The 18,119-nt window shown below is 39.0% G+C and overlaps 2 protein-coding genes across 6 annotated transcripts in view; both read right to left on the bottom strand.

Annotated features, from left to right (window-relative positions):
• Positions 1-2,478: 2,478 nt before the first annotated feature.
• On the bottom strand, positions 2,479-8,287 carry LOC121295795 (MICOS complex subunit MIC27-like). 3 transcript variants are annotated; one of them, XR_005946975.1, is made up of 7 exons: positions 8,214-8,287; positions 7,443-7,542; positions 6,912-7,273; positions 6,173-6,292; positions 5,279-5,333; positions 5,016-5,188; positions 2,479-3,657 (listed from the first exon to the last, which is right to left on the bottom strand). XR_005946975.1 is itself a non-coding variant. In XM_041220844.1 (7 exons), the coding sequence occupies exons 3-7, from the start codon at positions 6,930-6,932 to the stop codon at positions 3,623-3,625; spliced, it is 393 nt and encodes a 130-aa protein (XP_041076778.1). In that variant the 5' UTR covers positions 6,933-7,273; positions 7,443-7,542; positions 8,214-8,287; the 3' UTR covers positions 2,479-3,622. The 3 variants fall into 3 exon arrangements, 1 of the variants encoding a protein (XP_041076778.1); XM_041220844.1 differs by having other exon boundaries at positions 5,027-5,188; XR_005946976.1 differs by lacking the exons at positions 2,479-3,657; positions 6,912-7,273 and having other exon boundaries at positions 3,909-5,188.
• A 4,072-nt stretch (positions 8,288-12,359) lies between these two features.
• Positions 12,360-18,119, bottom strand: part of LOC121295201 (connector enhancer of kinase suppressor of ras 2-like) — a 100,590-nt gene continuing 94,830 nt past the window's right edge. For all 3 annotated transcript variants that reach the window (XM_041219617.1, XM_041219616.1, XM_041219618.1), the window contains 5 exons: positions 16,624-16,694; positions 16,292-16,392; positions 15,395-15,905; positions 15,002-15,219; positions 12,360-13,755 (listed from right to left, as the gene is read on the bottom strand). In XM_041219617.1, coding sequence (XP_041075551.1) covers positions 13,537-13,755; positions 15,002-15,219; positions 15,395-15,905; positions 16,292-16,392; positions 16,624-16,694 — 1,120 coding nt within the window. In that variant the 3' untranslated portion in view covers positions 12,360-13,536. The remainder of the gene's footprint in view (positions 13,756-15,001; positions 15,220-15,394; positions 15,906-16,291; positions 16,393-16,623; positions 16,695-18,119) is intronic.

The following is an 18,119-nucleotide window of genomic DNA, read 5'->3' on the forward strand; positions in this document are numbered from 1 at the left end:
TGTTGTCTTTTTCCATTAGCCCCATCACACACTTTTTTTATAGCTTGTCATAATTTATGCAGGCCTTTAATATGACACAATGCATTTGTGTCTTGAACAACAACCATAAGTACAAGTTCAAAAAAAAAAAGTTAAATGATACAAAAGTTATTATTAATAACTTTGATACAGTAGTTATTATAAAAAAATAATTCCAGGTCTTTAAAGTGATTATTAAAATCAACTGTGTTTTGGTTTCCTGGTTCATTGGCAGCCATACTGATCAATGTTACAAAATGCTATTTATTACATCAATAATAAAAAATAAAAAAAAAAACACAAAAAAACCCTCAGATAAATTACTTTGTAGCACCAAATACTACTTTGAATACTTTGTAATTTGTGGATTCATTTTAATTGTATTACCTTTCATTTTCCAGGAGTTGGCAACTTATGAACACATGCCCTTGGATGTGAAGCTGACAGAGAAGGGTAAATGATGAAAAGCACCTCTAAATTACAGACAGCTGTTTAATTGTTTTGTATCATACAGCATAATCTGCTGCTAAGAACACAGGTGGTCAGATATTCATTAGGCATTATTGTGGCTTGATTACAACACAATGTTTACCAAGTCTAACAGATCCCTTGTGGTTTTATGTGCTGTCTTGTCTGTGTGTATAGCAAAATGCAGCTGAGTTTGCCAATTCTCTGCTGCACAATCTGAAGCTACACACAATTAGAACTCACCATGCCAGAAAAAATGTATATTTCAAATGAATGTTAAGCAAAGGACTTTGACATGTCTCATTTCAACCATTCTGAGTGGTTCTGCACTGTGCTGCTCCAATACCTAATGTATAACTTACCAATGTTCTCAAAATCTGCCTTTTTCTGCTGACTTTGAGCTTGTTATGTGACTGCCTACCTTCCTCATACAACATGCATTAAATTTAAGTTTGATGTTACTTTTTTAAAATGCACCTTGAGAACAGCAGAGCACTGTATGAAACACATCGTAAACCTCTTTGTGACGGGTCTAATTCAAGGTTGTCTCTCAATTCTGTACTGCTGTCTTCTTCCAGGTCACAGTGTCCTGGGCTTTACCATGTACTATACACCTACAGCATCTGGATTGGCAAACTGTAACTGGAAGATTTCTATGTGATGGAATCCTACAGCAGCAATGTTATATATCATCATCCAAACACAATCATAAACTCTGAAAACCGCTCAAGACATTTGTGTTAAATTATTATTTCATCAGGCTCAATTTTATGTAAGGTTTATTGAGGTATCTGGATACAGTTGAGTTATTATATGCAAGGACATTGATTTTTACAAAATATAATAAAAACAAAATCAATAAGACAGCCCATATGATGTTGTATTGCATTCTCAGCATTTTTGCCTAGAAACACTTAAACAGTGCTAGCCTCTTAAGTGGAAATTGGTATACCGTCTGTGTTACACTGAGCATTGTACTGAAATTGAGATTAACCCAGCGTTTGCTATTAACTTGAGATAATCTCAAATAAGTATCAATGCTAGTTGTACCTATTTTTCTAAAGAAGGAAATATTGAATTTGTTTGTTAAAATCATGACCCTGATGCACACATACTCTCCATTTTCTTCCAAGTTTAGGAATAGGATTTGAAATTTGAAAGACCCATAGTCAGGTAAGAGTTGATTTTATTGTAACACAGAAACACAAAGCAGAGGATGTTTCATCTGTCTGTAGCGTGCCTCCCCCTGGAGTAAGCATATTTTTCACTTCTTGGTGGTAGAGTGAAGCAGGCCCTCAGTGGAGTATTAGCAGTTCCGCGTGCCATTAACCTCTCCGAGTATCAGGGCTGCCAGCTCTTCTGATTGAACAGGGCATCTACTAACTGGCAGGCGAGGAGTGAGGGGCTTCCATCACGCTCCTTGGTGGGGAGTTTTTATTGGGGATCCATTTACCTTTTCATGCCCCTGTTGACACTAAATCCCCCAATGCACAGGGGAGATCTTTTACCAACTATTTATCTTTATTGTACTGCTTGTGATTGTGAAGCTAAAGCTAAGGTTTCTCAAGACTTTGTAGTTAATAGTTGGAGCAGGAAGAGCAGAAAATAATCTCAGTTTAAGATGATCATGAAGAACTGCTGTGTCATTCAAACATTACTGGGTGCACCATATTTTTGAGTAAATTACTTTCATTACAGTTCAGAAACTTGTTATAAATGTTGTGTACAGATGGCTCTGGTTCTAAGATTGCATGACTGGAGTGCAATGCATGAGTTATACCAATAATCTCCACTTGCAAGTCTACTTAATATCTACATTTTTCTGCAAATACTTTTTTTTTTTTTAAATCAACAGTACTGTACAAAGACCTCTGCATTTTAGTGTACAGATATGAATATGAACTACTAACTCATATTTTTGGTATAAAATAACACCAACCAGCAGTGAAATCATTAGATTTGTTCTATTTCAATAATTAGAGAAATGTTCTGTAGACCTACAAGGTGATTTTTTAAAACATCACACACCGGCACACTGGAACCAGTTTTGGGGAGAAATATTAATATCCTGTTGCTGAACCCCTGCTCCAACCCCTCCTTTCATAGCAATTTAAATATTTGAAGAACAGAACTTTGTGTGATGCCTTTGCTTAAAAAGAGCTCTTGTCCTAGAAAAATTACAAGATATCTTACAAATATTTAAGATCTAATCTAATGGTGGTTATAAAACCATCACCAATACAGGAAATCTGGGGGATCTTAAAGTCTTAAAGCAGATTTAGTTCCAGTAGGCTAATCAAGAAGTGCTGACAGGCCAAGTGCTTTTGGTGACATTAAACCTGTCTTGTACTGTCTGCTGGCTTCAGCTTTGGGTGCTGTGCATATCAGAATCTTTTGGGTTCGACTGCCCGTGGTCCAGTAAGTGGGGGTCAGGGCGGAACCTGGGCTTCTCTGAAAGATCTGAAAAGGCAGGAGAGTCAAGTACAAGTTCAAAGCCTGCAACGGTCATAACAATCAATCAACCCTGTTCTTGCAAGTGGAAATCACTCAGCTATCGTTATTTTGCTACATAGGTTTGCGGGGGTAAAAACTACTAGAAAGTCATGAAGATAAAACATGTCTAGGTCTATCTGACTTTCTTAGTTTAAAGTGTCTGAAGTTAGGTAAAAAATATATATATATATTAGGATATACGCTTCTAAAGTGTTAGTAAGTATTATGATGTCAACATCTGTATAATCAGTATAAGATTTGCAGTGTAGCTGTAGGTGTCTCAGAGCTGGGAGAGACTGGTATGCTTGGCTCCAATACGGCTTCCTGCTCTTTCTGTGGAGACAGTGATTCATGTGATTTAGTGGTGGCTGGCTGTTCAGCCTCGGGAGGGGATGAAGACTCTGTTGGTGCAGGTAGTTCTGCAGGAGAGGAAGGATCAGGCACAGCGTTGAGGACAGGAGCAGGTTCAAGCAAAGCAGCATCAACAGGCTCAGAAGCAGGTAAGTTGTCTTGCGGAGCTGCCTCCTCTGCTAAAAGCACTTCAGTCTCAATGGTATGATCTGGCACAGCCTCAGGAACATGTGGGACTATCTCTGGCGTGGGAACATCATTGACCTCTGGGGTGTCTAAGCTTTTAACTACATCAGGGTTGGGCACTTTCACAGGGACTGAAACAGACTGCAGCAGAAAAACAGAGACACAGTTAACACACTTGACTAAAGGATAAAATCTAACACCAAGCTATTAGTGTATGCGTGTTTGCAAGTGTGCTTGTGAAGTCTGTACATGCGAATAACTGAATAACTTTTTTCTTTATATAGATGCCTTTTTTAATAAGCTTATCAGACCACTCAGATTTAACATTGAGTAAATAACATTCATTAAAATAATACTAATAATAACAATTATAAAAATATTACTACCGCTAATACATTAAATAAAGCCTTTAATTGCAAAACCAAGAAACACAAGTAGGAAGAGAACATACATGTCCAATTTTATTTAAATTGTAAATCCTTACTTGGGATAGTTTGCATTGTAAATATAAGTGACTGAACTCCATAGAACGAAAAAGTGTAGTTACAGTTCTCCAACTTGTTGTGACTTCATCATATCCCAGTGAGGTTTTTATAGCCACCATATCAGATGTGAGAGATATTAACAAGATTGCAAACTTCTGGTAAAGCATAACAGAAAGTACTATAGTTTTAACCAGCAGTAGCTCATATACTTTTTTCTTTTTCTTTTTAAAAGCCATACTACTGCATAACCTTCTAAGCAGGTGACATAATTTATATTGCAGTAACAAAATGCTCAACAGTAAAACATAGACTAGTCAAAATGAAAGAATACCTCATGACTGTGTAGCTTGGCGTGGGCTTCTTCAGCAGGACTTTCCAAAGTGAACTGATTGTGCCACTGGCCCAGTGACTGGCAGCATAAACCTTCTTCCCACAGACTTATCAAATTTCAAAACAATTCAAAGTAACGCACTACCTCTGCATACCATTCATGGACTGAGAGACTTGATCTCTCTCCATAGATGTATCGTTCTGAAACTACTATGGTATAAATACTATTGTATTGATGTGAACTGAGTTTCTATATTACTCAAGACTAACATGGACCCCTGGAAGTCAATGAAGGCGGCACTGAAGAACTTCAGCCCTGTTCCTGGAGGGTCAACCATGGGCCTGAGCTACCAAAAGCATATTCTCAGATACAAACAAGACCCCATGCCACTTCAGAATATGCATGTTACCTTGACAGCTGCCACAGCCTGTGCTGGGTAACAAACAGAAGTTCCGACAGCTGCAAGACCCAATGGAAAGATCACCTTCTTAAACCTGGCGTCTGAGTGGTCAAACAGAGAAAAACGAAAAATACATGCCGAGATTTTTCTTCTAACTTTCCTTCGCATTCTGTCTGGTGTATAAGCATTGTTGTAATCCACTGTGTAAAGGTGCCAGAAAAGTTTTTCTCACTTTTCTACAACAGAGAACGCCACTGTATATTAGTGTATTTGCCTGATTTACCATTTACTAACTTTGTGTCCAGGACTTAGCAGCGTGGAGACAAGCAGGATGCTTTATGGATTTCATCCAATTACAATTCCTTGCTAGGATCAGGCCAGCCAATCCAGACACTGCAATCACACTGGCTCTGGGTAGAAAGCCAGGAGGTGGGTCCTTCAGGTGTATGTAGGTATCTAAAGTAAAAAATACAAACAACAACATTACATGGCAGCACCAGACTTCATCAAGAATAAAGCAAGCCCTGAAAAGGATTACTTTTTCACCTTGTCCAAAATGGACAGCATTCATGGCTCCATTTCTGACAGATGCATAGGCATTCTAGTGAAACAAAAGAAGAAGAGTTAGATATAATGTAACACAGCACAACAGTAAAATGTTTATTTAATTTAAAATAAATATTTTAATGCTGTGCTGTTTTCTAGGTGTCCTATGTGGTAAGTAACCACTGCTTAAAATAGCATTGTAACCTTTGTTGGAAGACAGAGGCCACAAAGACAGAATTATCCTCACTGTCTAGGACTAGACTTGTTTTGCTTAAAGGGGAAATTATGATGGGCAGCCTTATGTACTTCCTTAATCTTCATTGTGAATATTGTACCAACCATTCTCACTGCAGAGATCTCAATCAGCGTGCTTGCAGAGGGAGGGGAGGTTAATCAACCAGAAATGGGTTTGGAGAGCTTCAGAGTGACAGAGGTACTTTATAAACAAAACCAACACTGTGCTAATTTGCCTGGTTTTTGGGATATATGGAAATACAGAAAGCAAGGTTACCAAAAAGTAAACAAGAGTGTGGTAAAACTGTGAATTTCCTGCAGTTCTTAGTGAAAAGCAGTATGTCTGAGAATGGTGGGCCCTGTTACAATGCAGTGACGTATAATAATGTGACTTCAACAAACTGCACCAGCAATGGAATGGAGAATCTGCATATTATTCCTCATTTTCTTCTCCAGCTGGCTATCCGATTCAAAGGCCGCAGGTCAAATAAATGTCAAAAATAAGTAAACAGTGGTAGCTTGTCACTATTTTTGAGATGTGCCACTCAAGTTTGTGACAACAGAGGAGCAGAACTTTTACCAAAATTGAAGGCTTACAAAAACAGGTGCACAAGAACATGTCCCAGAAGTTAGATGCCGGTAATTCTTGAATGGTAATACCTTCACCCTCTGGACAAAGGGGTGCACCGTCTCCCTCACCACTGAAAAACCTCCCTGCAGACGACCCGGCTGCTCATCCACATTCTTCAGCTTCGAAGTCGGAGGGGAGTAAATGGAGAGCTGGAGATGGGAAGGAAAATGTGGCGTGAGCAACTCGTTTTTATATTCCTATATTCTTTTACGGATGACTTTAGATTTGTGATTGCGATGTTATGAGCAGAGTGCGCAGGAGCCTTGTTTGCACAAGTACAGTTTATTCAAACATTCTTCCGGTGTTTGAATTTAAAAGACGTATGAGATGAAATCATTTATTCTGAGTAGGGGCTGGGGTCCCCAGCTTCTACTCATTTGTTACAAACAAAAACTAGGAGCGCTTGAACTCAAACCAGGATGTTTTATTTTGCAAACAAGTAGCTGTCTTTTTTTTTTGGCTAAATTTGCTTAGTTTTTATATATCAGGCTCCACATGCTTCATCATGGCTGTAAATAAAGAGCTTAAACACCTCCTGGCTACGTGATGATGCACTACCTTTGTGGCCAGCTTGGCTACATCAAGTATGAGATACAAAACCTGATAGGAAAAACTAGATAGCCACGCCTACCCACTTGGGCGAGCAGTTCAAACACCTTGTTTTGTTGCCTTGGGTAGCCACAGCGAGGTAGTGGAAATGAGGCATTAAGCATTATCAAGAAAAGAGTTCAGAGAAGGAAAGCAAGGGTCACATAACCGATATCCTACCCCTTCTAATATGCTCCTCATGGAAGTGATCTGATGGTCGCTGTCATAGTAGCACAGTCCTGATTTCACTTTACACACTAGTTTCCTTCTGCTGTTCTAAGACCACAAAATCTCTTTAACCCCCATCAAACGATGTTTGCAATCATTCTGAGTGGTCCTTATACCCTTTTTAAAAATGTATTTATTTATTTATTTATTATTACATTAATTTCTTTTATTATTATTATTTTTTTAATAGGTCCATGTTAAGTCGATTTCATCCAAGTCCAGGCGATGTTCTTCAATTGAGAGGTTACATATGTCTACGGCAAGCAACTAGAACTGAAGAGCAAGTCTTGAACTCCCAGGCAAAGCCATAGCACCTTGTGAAATAATAGAAAAAAACACAACTTTTGAGTAAATGCAGTAAGACTCCGAATTATTGCAAATACCATGAAAATGTATATGTATATATTTCATATGTCTATACAATACAAGAATATGGGTCATAACAGGCTTGTGACCACCCACTTCTCTCTACTCCATCCTTACCTGTTGAGGTGTGATGCTCCCATTGTGCTTTCCCTCCTTCACCGCTCACCAGGAAGGATGCTAACCCCAGCACTGCTGGGATTGCTGCCAGCTTCACAGCCTACAACAAACCAAAGGAAACAGAGAAGTATGAAAAATGCGATATTTGTGCACAGGCTAATTTGTATGTTTTTCCACTCCAATGTTCCATTGTTTTGTCACCCCATAGCAGCTTTCTAAAACTACATATGTTAACCCTTTTATCCACACAGCTGCTTAATGTCACTTACTTTGAAGGCATGTGCGTGGGTTCATCATACGTATTAAACCTGAATACAATAACCCTGCTGCTTATTTTTCTGTATTAAATCTCCAGGTTTGTAAATGAACAACAGGTTGTCCGTGTGAATTCATTAAATAAAATCGAGTTAATAATAATAATAACGCCCAGTCTCTACAAAATGTTTTCGTTATCGGGTGCTGTAGACGTTTGTCAAACTAACAATATCTATAATGACGTGACGCCTTGCTCAGAATATAAATAAACGCTTGTTTATTTCAAACATACACATATATTAAAAGTAAGAGTTTATGTTGTTTAGTTTGTCTTAAATTAACTCATGCACAATGAGATAAACAGTCATGCGTGCATGAACTCGCTGTCTGCCTTGATTGTAATGCGATATACTGGATACATTTATTTCAGATTCCATGATGGTAATATTTAATTTAGCAGAATAAGTTAATTTAATCACAGTAAAAAAATATATATACATATAATTTGTTACTCACCTTGGCAGATATGGTCAGTCCCTCCCACTTCAACGTCAGACTTACTACCGGCCAACACGAAGGACAAAATTTTTACGGGGCAAAATAATAATAATAATAATAATAAAACGTTTCGTGCTGCTGCACTTTATGAAGTCCATTCATCAGGCACCGAGATGTAGAAACTGACTTTGATGTATTATCCCGTTCGCTCTTATGTTAAAAACAAAATTAAACCATGTCATTTTAATTTTGCATTTCATGTAGCTGAGAAGCACGCAATGGCCAAATAGAATTTGAAATGGACTTTAATGCAAGTCCTTTCTGACATTGTTTGTATTGTTATTGTCGTCCACTGGGTGGCAGTAAAGTAGCAGGAAATGGCAATTCCAGCAATCTATCCACATCTGTGTTTAAAATTATCATAAAGTAATCCATAGTGTTGTATTGGAAGAGCTGCATTTCCCAAAATAAAGTATTAATAGTATCTTCTGCATCTTCAGGCTTTTTTTAAACTGTGATGACATTCATATCATGCTTATTCTCAATTGATCTACTTTGAGAGCAGGTATGATAATAGACCATCTAGAAGTTGCTGTACTTTTACCAGATGGATTGTGCAGCAAACAAAGGCATGAAGAAGAAAAAAGAACAAAGGATCAAACTAAAGATGCAGTAAATATTTTAGACAATAAGTATGTGATACATTTTTAGTGCAGAGAATTCAGTTTATTAAAGTCAAAGTTTTACAACTGATGTTTTACAGTTTATTATATATATATATATATATATATATATATATATATATATATATATATATATATATATATATATATATATATAAAAAAAAAAGGCTACTTTGAATTTTTAGGAAGAATAAATGTTAATTTTCTTTTTTTTTTTTTTTTTTTTAAATCAGTCAATGTACAGAATAACAGTTAATAATATCTTTGAAAAAAGAGCAATATGTTCCTTTTTTTTTTTAATGTCGCAGTGCAACTTACATCTTACACATCTGTGCAATGTACCATGGGGTATACACCCCGAAAATAACACACAGTGGAATCCCATTCGTACAGTTTTCTTAAGTTTGAGACACATGAAAAGAAAGAGAGAATGTGACAGTCTGTGCCTAAAATGAAAACCTATAATTCTTGTAAAGAGAAGAAATAGCATGGTGAAATAAGTCACAACATATAGGATAAATTGGCAAATTATTTCTGTTATAGATGAAGAGTAATTCCATGATGAAACTAAAAGTCTCAGAAATATATCTTAGCAGTGCCAGTTCCAGCCTCAAATAAACTCTCTGTGTCAGAATACTGGGGGACTGCTCCAGCCCAACTTCTCCCAGAAAGAGTCACTAATTAACAGTGGGGTTGGTTTTATAGAGAATACGTTCCACTTCTAACTCCAAGGCATTCTGTTAAATAACCCACAGCAGCTCTTGACTCAGATTTATGTGTTTCCAACCCGATTTTGTGTGCAGATTTCCATATTAATTTATGAAAATGTTCAAATGTTTACCAATATATTCTGCAACATCCCATCCAAAAAAAAAAAAAAGAATGATAAATAACCAAGTGGCTGGCAGTGGTGTAATAAACTAGACAGTCCTGTATGTTATTTTCCCTTCCAGCTAACTGCCTCCCCAGGGAAATGACCCACAATTCCTCCCAGTTAAAGGTTTGGCCCAGCAGGCAGTCACGGCAAGGAAGCATACAGCATCTTCAGGGTCAGATCAAATAGTGTGCATGGCAGTGCTGGGGAAACTGCCTTCACAGCCCTGTCAAACAAATCCCGGACCCACAGTTTGGGTGTCCCAGGGAAGGTGTCTATACTGCAGTTCCAATAAGAAATATTTGGTGTTTTATAATATTTTCAAACATACTTATAAACTTCTCAAGCTTTTTTGAACATGGCCAACAAGCTCCCATATTTGCATAACCGCTATCTGCACCAAGTGGCATAAAATCTTTCAATGGTCCATGCATTCATCTTTTTTCCACATGTCATTTTTGTTTCAATTTCCAGTTTTTTGGTCACTACCCAGTTGTTCTGGTGGATTATGGTTCATTAGCTCTTCAAGGGGTCATTTCTACATCAGTTTTCTTTGAAAAGCTGCCGCATGATGCTGGATTGAATTTTCAAATTCAGATAGCTTGCAGTAGCACCACTATCATCAATTTTAACTACCTTCCTGCATAGCAACATCGTAGATCCAACGTATTCTATTACTGACGTCACAAAATGTGCGGTGAAATAGATTAGTTATGACATGTGGTATAAAATCTTTTGCATTACTGGCACGGTAAAATTTATTAGGGTAATACATAATGTGCCTCTGGTTCTTCCCACTGGAAGATTGCCATCACAAACCGCAGGAGTAATTTTCATTTCTGAAACTAGGCTGAAACATAACCATAAAATAAATAAAGAAAGAAATAAATAATATTGTACTGTAATAATAAAACAAAAACAAAAAACAGAATAAGTTGGACTTGGCATTACTATCAATATCTTGAAGTTCACTGTCATTTTTTTTTTTTTTTTATTATAAATGATGGTTAAATTCATATTTAAGTGTGGTTTAAATTTGTGTGTATGATCATTTCTGTGACTCACTAATAAAATCTTTACATCATTTTCTAATACATTCAGCATTCAGTGTATTAGTACTTACACATAAAACTCCATTATAGGTATAGATGCTAGAGACTACAACGAGAATATAATGGCCAGCCCACCAGGATTATTACTGATGCACATTAAATATTTGGTTAGCCTGTGTGGCTCAAAGGACAGTGTTAGAAGCCCATTCTGGTTTAGTTTACATTGTTGGAAGGTTCTCACGCTTTCTCTTCCATTGCAGAATCGGATGCTGCAAACCCAAGCATGCTTGATCTTAACTGAACTCAGAAACATAATCCCTTGATGCTACATGAAACCACTCGATGGTAGAATATGCACTACTACTAAAAGAATGTTTGACAAGCCTTTTGACTAGAAGTCTTTCTTATTTAAGATATTAAAGTGATTGTAGCGGACAATAGAATTTCATTCCACTTCCATCCCGTTCACTACAACGTGTTTCTTTCAAAACCACATCCACTGGTAAGATTTATGGAATAAGAAAGTTTCTTTTAGTGTTACAACATCACCGATATTAAAATCTGTAAAATACTCGGAGAATCCCTGTATCTAAACACAAATCGACATATTTAAAGAATTAACAACCAATTGGCCTGCTGTGTGTCTGAGTATCATACCCGTTTTATGAGAACCACTTGTTTTTACAGTGGCATTGCACTTTGTTTTCAAGACTAAAATGAAATAAGCCCAATTCTTTGTTAGATGTACATTTTTGTACACACTGACTCAGTTCACTTTTAGTGTTTGAAATCTGATTGTATGGTTAGAATCAAAATATTGCACAATCACCTATTAACTGCTATGCATACTGTGCACTGTAGGAATACTTCTTTGTCTTTGGGTTAAATGGCTTCTTTTGGACATGCAATGCAAGCTGAAAGGACACAGCTGTGGAGCTCATCGTTCGAGCAGCTGGGAAATATGATTGAATGTGGCGAGTGTCTTAGAGCGGGGTGTGAAGAAAATAAAGATGCTGTATGGGGCCAGTGTGCTGCTACACTGTATGTGCTCTTTGAACTCATCACATACTGTACATAGAACCCAACAGCAATGCAGAAAGAAGCTTCAAACCCACTAACAATGTCACTACCAGATCTATGATTGGGCTGGACAGAAACCAAGGTAAGCAGTTCTCTCAGCAGCCAACACACAAGCCCTCTTTCTGGAGCCTCTATATTGTTTACAAGGTAGTTGTGGCACTTATCAAAGTCATAATAAAGACAACAAAGGTATCTTGGTTATGAAGTCGAGTTTTGTTTGATTTTTAAACACCCTGGAGTGATGCCCATTTCTCCAAGCAGCCAGACAAAGGGCGTGAATGTAGTGGTTGTTAATTACTTCAAACACACTTTTCCTATGAAGAACTGTTCTTTCAATAAGAATTTAGCAATGAATTCAAGATCATTTACTACAATCATTTATTAGCTTTGTCTTAAAAAAAGTTTTCTTTACAAGCTAAACAATTTGAAACACTTCTAAAGTGCGTTTCACTAGAACCATCAATATGAACACTGGCTAATTTCTATTGTCCAGAGGTTTGTATGGCACACTTTCTTTTGGAGGAGTAGACTGGCAGCTCAGTCCCTCCTCTATGGAGGGCAATGTGAGGATAGTGTACATTAGCTGTGATGCGGGAGTTGCTTGTGTTTCAGTTATCCCTTAAAAACAAAACAATAAGGAGTTATCTCAGTTCATTTCAGCTGGAGAGTGGAGCTGCCTTCTGATGTCTGAAGGAGCTGCAATGCTCTCAACAGTACGCTAATGCTGTATGAATGTAAGCCAATAGTTGACATAAAGGTGCTTCAACAGAACAGAACATAAACCTGAGTTCAACCCAGAGCTAGGAATGTCTTCCTAAGCAATACTGGCTTGTGACTGAAGCAACAGAGATGATTCAAGCAAGCGTTTCTTTCCTCTTTTTTGGGGATTCTGAATAGCCAGAATCTAAAGATTGGATTCACAAGGATTTAATTCACAGTTTTAAATGATTTATTGAGTAGCTGCTTTATGCAAATCGTAACGCTTTCCCAGTGCATGTTAGAATGTCATGCATGTCATTTTTTCAGAAAACTGTCCAGCCCGTAAAGAGTTAAACAAGGTTTCTTTGGGGTCTCCTCCATTAGTGAGTCGGTAGACGCCCCTAGATCTTACTATTGGGTTACCTTTAATCCATCGCTTAAAAACAATTAATAATAATACTAATAATAATAATAATAATAATAATAATAATATAAAAATCTGTGAGCAGCTTATGAGAGCAGGTGCAATATAAGCTTTAGTACTGGTCGGAGAGATTCCCCATCAATAATGCTGCTACATTGCCTCATGTTTATCGCAAAAAATATAAATTAAATTAAAAAATGAATAAAATTAAATAAAAATGCACACAGTGCTCCACAACAGCACAACTAAAATATTTTTCTGTTTGTTTTTTTGTTTTTTGTTAAGAAGAAAACATAAGTATAATACTTTCTCTTCATGCATGTTTTAGGCATCCTGTGGCACTATTCACTTTCATCCAACATATTTACAGGATAACTTTTTGTTTTGAATACATTATTTACAAATATTACAGTGGTTGGTTGGGTATGGGGTTTGGGAGTGTCTCTTTAAGGGTGACGCAGAAGGAGGGCTTGGGGTTGATTGTGTTCTTCAGGAACTGCCAGCAGGCTCCACAGCACCCCCTTGTGTCTCAGACGTGCGTCTCGATGAAGGAGTGGGTGTGTGTCATGAGGGGAGGCAGGGCTGACAGTTCGGAGGCTCCGTTCTGAGGCTTGCTGGGCCCCCTGCTGAACTCACAAATGTCCATGAACAGCTCGTGGTGCCTCTGCTTCCACTCCTTGAACTTCTTTGAGGTCAGGTTGGGGTCGTCAAGAAGGTGGTTAATCACGCCCAGGTCGCCCTCCTTTGCCTTAAAAACACAAAGTTAAATTTAAAGTGTTTGGTGGTCTCTCCCGCACAGCGCTGCAGAATCTACATACTAGGGGGGAAACTTCATCAGCACAACTCACTGAGAGTTTGTAGTTACCTCAAGGTAGATACAGTTACCGGTACTAAAAGAAAACCAGTAATATATTTCGACATATGTTTAATGAAAAGTCTTTATCAGTGACCTGTAATGAATTGATCAGAATTCTAAGTCCATGTAGACAAATATTTAATTTGTGCCTTCTACTGAATACGTTTTCTTTTTTTTTTTTTTTACCCAATTTTAAAATAGCCAATTGTATTATTTTAGGCTCAGCTCACCGCTACCACCCCCGGGCTCACTTGAAAGCGACGAAGACAAACACACGCTGTCCTCCGAAGCGTGTGCCGTCAGCCGACCGCTTCTTTTCACTCTGCAGGCCTGCCATGCAGCCCCCTCAGAGCTACAGTGTTGGAGGACAATGCAGCTCTGAGGAGCTTAGAGGCAGGCAGTTGCTAGTGTGTGGTGAGCCGAGGACACTTTGGCCGACATAAGCCCTCCCCACCCAGGCGACGCTCTGCCAATTGTGCACCACCTCTTGGGAACTCTTGTCCACGGTCAGCAGTGGAATAGCCTGGACTCGAACTGGCGAACTCCAGGCTATAGGGCACATCATGCACTCCACGCAGAGCGCCTTTACATGTTGAGTCTAAATGCCGGTACTTATAAATACTGTATAAAGTTTCCAAGGTTATGAAAATCAAACACCCCATAGTGTTTGAAAATATGAAGCTTTCTATTTGAATGATTTATACGGTGGCAGTAATTAGATATTAACATTGAGAATAGACCCCGTTGTCTTTCTTTAGATATGATACATAGAAATAAATAGAATAGAAAAAACAGAAACAAATCTGCAGCCCACAGAAATCTACTTGTAATTTCCTAAAACTACAGCATGGTATATATATTGATGAGGATGCTACCAAATCATGTAACAATTGCCGTGCAACTCTGCTGGCACACTTTGTTTCACCGCATAAGGCTGATGGACATAAGTTTTGCATAAGTGGTTAACTGCACTGACCCAGTGTTTTCTCAGGGTCTAACCTCTACATCACCAGACCCTAAGAGGTTTATTTTGGTTGTGTTGTGTATGTATCAATGGTGTCTATCGATTGTTTAAAGATATGGCCAATGCGAAGCCCACAAGTGTGTGTTAATGGAAGTGTGGTTTAGCTGGCCCTACCTTGAGCGTGCTGCGCAGGGCCCTGATCCGGTGCAGCTTCTCGTTGATGATGGGGTCGTTGCACCTCTTATTGAACGAGCGCCGGAACTCCTGCTTGGTGGATGGCCGCTGTTCCCCGAAGGCGGACAGGCTGGCCTGCTCCAGGGTCTTATAGAGCTCCTGCAGACCGTCATGGCTCTCCTGTTTCCTGTGTCTCTCTTGCTCTTCCCACTGGCCCTCTGAAACACATGTTCAGAGAAGAAGCTCAGGTTAGGGTTAGCACTGGAATTCTGAAAACTCTTCTGTCCCCACTAATAGTTCAATTACACCTCAACAAATATACTGATGACAAGATCAGTTACAAGTCATGTTTGGAGCATAAATGAGTATAAAACATTTGCATTGTGTAAACACCTTCTTTACTTGATCCATTCTGCTTGTGAAACTCAATCTCTTCGTCCTCTGACTTCTCCTCGGAGAGCCCCGCTGGGTGCACGCTGCCCTTGCCCCGGGCATCGCGGTTGCGTGGCAGGCTCTGGCTGCGTTGCTTGTGTGCCCGCCGGTGGGGGTTGAAGCCTCGTTCACACCCAACCAGCGGGAAAGGCCCGTCGCGGTCTGCGTGGTGGCGGCGCTGCACAGGCAGGGTTGCCTGTCTCCGACGCTCAGGGGACATACCCGGCCGGCCGCTCGCGTACTCGGGGTCAGAGGGCACCGTCTGCAAGAAGTGCAGCCCGGAGCTGGTGAGTGGGGTCTCGATCAGGTCCTGCCAGGATCGGCGCTCGCGGTACGAGGAGCGACAGCCCGAGGAGTGCGTGCTGCCCGTGGGGTCCTGTCGGGAGTCCTCCGCTGACGACTGAGAGTAGGTCGACTCGCTCGAGAAGTGCCGCCCGTGTTTGGGCTCTGGGAACGGGCTGGAGGAGTTCACCTGGGAAACAGGAAACAGAGCTGCTGCTGTTATTTATTTTGTTCGGTATTTCTGTATCCCCAGGAACAGCTTTAAAGCTGCTCGGTTTCTTTTAATTAACATGTTTGTTGCTCACTAAAAAGTAATTGCAAATCAATTCACTTTTAAGTTAACTGTTGCCTTTCCAGAGCTGCACACCCTCACCTCCTGGCTCAGTGTATCTTGACTACACCGACTACACAGTAGGCCTGAGACAGTATTTAGTTACCAGGGCAACCAGGAAGTCCCCATGTATCACCATGTAACTATTTAATAACTTGTTTTTAAAGGCTGTTGAGCTCAAGTTTTTGGTATCTTTGTGTAATTGCATAGTGTCCAGGCTGGGTGTTTAAGGGTGTGGTACTCACGGAGGGGGTCTGATGGTAGGTGTCACACATGGAGGAAGGACCTTCCTGTTTCAAGGTGAGGGAGCCATCAATGTCGTCCTGGTCACTTTCACTCCAGTAGTCTGGAATCCAAAAAGAAGACTTCAATCAGCATTCTCCACTAAGAGTAAGAGGCACTGATATGGCCTAAGTAGTAATCATGCTAAATACTTAAAGTTTCGTGAATAGGATCCAATATACTTAAATTGTGTATTTTAAGCCTCTAACTAGCACTGTATTGTGCCCTGTATTTTGTACATTCCCTTTACTATTAAAAAAAAATAGATAAGATAACTTGACAGGCTCACACCTACCTTCATCAGGTCGAGGTACCTTGTCGTCAGGTGTGTAGCCAATAGCCGCGAGTCCCAGGCGATTCATCCACCTGTCAGGATAAACAGACCAGGTCAGCACTTCTGTACAGCAATGCATAATACATTCCAAACTCCCTTCAACAACATGGATGCCTGCAGCCACACACAGTATTAAAAAAAAATCAAAACTAAATGTAATCAAGGAAGGCATTATCTTCAAAGGTTGGGTACCCACTGTGTGTCGATCTAACAAACTGCATTTTTACTCCATTCTACATTCTAGAACATTGTGGGTATTTTTTAAAACACTGTTTGTATGTATGCATCGTTTCTCAAAGCTGTGTAGGTGTTTCTGAATAAAAACAATGTTTCTCGGGTTAATGGTAAAATGCAGACTTCATTTCTCGGCAGAATCATTTCTCCAAAAAAAACCCCAAAAAACAACAACTTCATTTCCAGTGTGCTTGTGTGAACAGTGTGATTTGATCTTTAACTGATCTGAGTCATCCTACGTCTGTGATAATCATCACCCTGGCACAGCAAAAGAAAACGCGAACACCACACTATTTAATGTGTTAAACGAAATATTTGTGTAAAAAGTATAAAAAAGGTTGTTGTTCACAAATACTTCAAGTGAAGTATGTTTCCCACTAAAACAATGGAATTTGTCTGTTAAACCCATCACAGTATTACATTCATTCATTTATAAACCAAACTATAGCTGTGAAGCTGTACATAAACCACACAAGGAATGAAAGCTATTTGTATAAAACACTGAATCTAATACACAGTATCAGCGCTTCAAATAAGTAAGACAAGGAATGATGTCTTGATAAGCATGACAATGGCAATTAATATGGTTATATGTAGCTAGTTACATCAACTGCTTCAAATAATTAAAATCACAACAGAAAACCTCAAAACCTACCGACAGCATGAAAAACAAAAGATGTTAAATGAAGTTATTTTTCTGAAAAACAGGATACCAGAAAAAAAAAACAGAAAAGAACGCCAAAAACACCACAGTTTCACGAGGGAAACGGTCAAAACCTTTAGCAGTTTAGCACACTTATAAAGGTAAGCCAGACCTCTGTGTTCTCAAAAAACACAGAGAATATCACTAACATTAAAAGCTCCTGACTGTTCTGTGAATGCAACCAAAATTAACAGACTATTGTAAAAAATACTGCTCAAAGGGGTATAGACACATTAAACTTATTTGGTACTTATTTGGCATCCTATCTCTTTCTCTATGGGAGTCAGAACTCAAGGAATGTTTGATAATGCAACAAAATAATTAAAAGAAACCCATAAATAAATGCCTAGCCTATACCATATCCCAGCCCAGTTCTGTGTATCGATACTGTTCACATTAGCCAGACAGAAGGCTAAACATATTCTGACTGTTTTAGTCCAGTCAGGAAATCTGCAAAATAAGTACCGGTATTTATTTTAAAATGAAAAACAGGTCAAAAAAGGTGAATCACCATAAATAA

Source organism: Polyodon spathula, chromosome 20 (assembly GCF_017654505.1).
Source record: "Polyodon spathula isolate WHYD16114869_AA chromosome 20, ASM1765450v1, whole genome shotgun sequence".
In the NCBI taxonomy this organism is placed as follows: Eukaryota; Metazoa; Chordata; class Actinopteri; order Acipenseriformes; family Polyodontidae; genus Polyodon; species Polyodon spathula.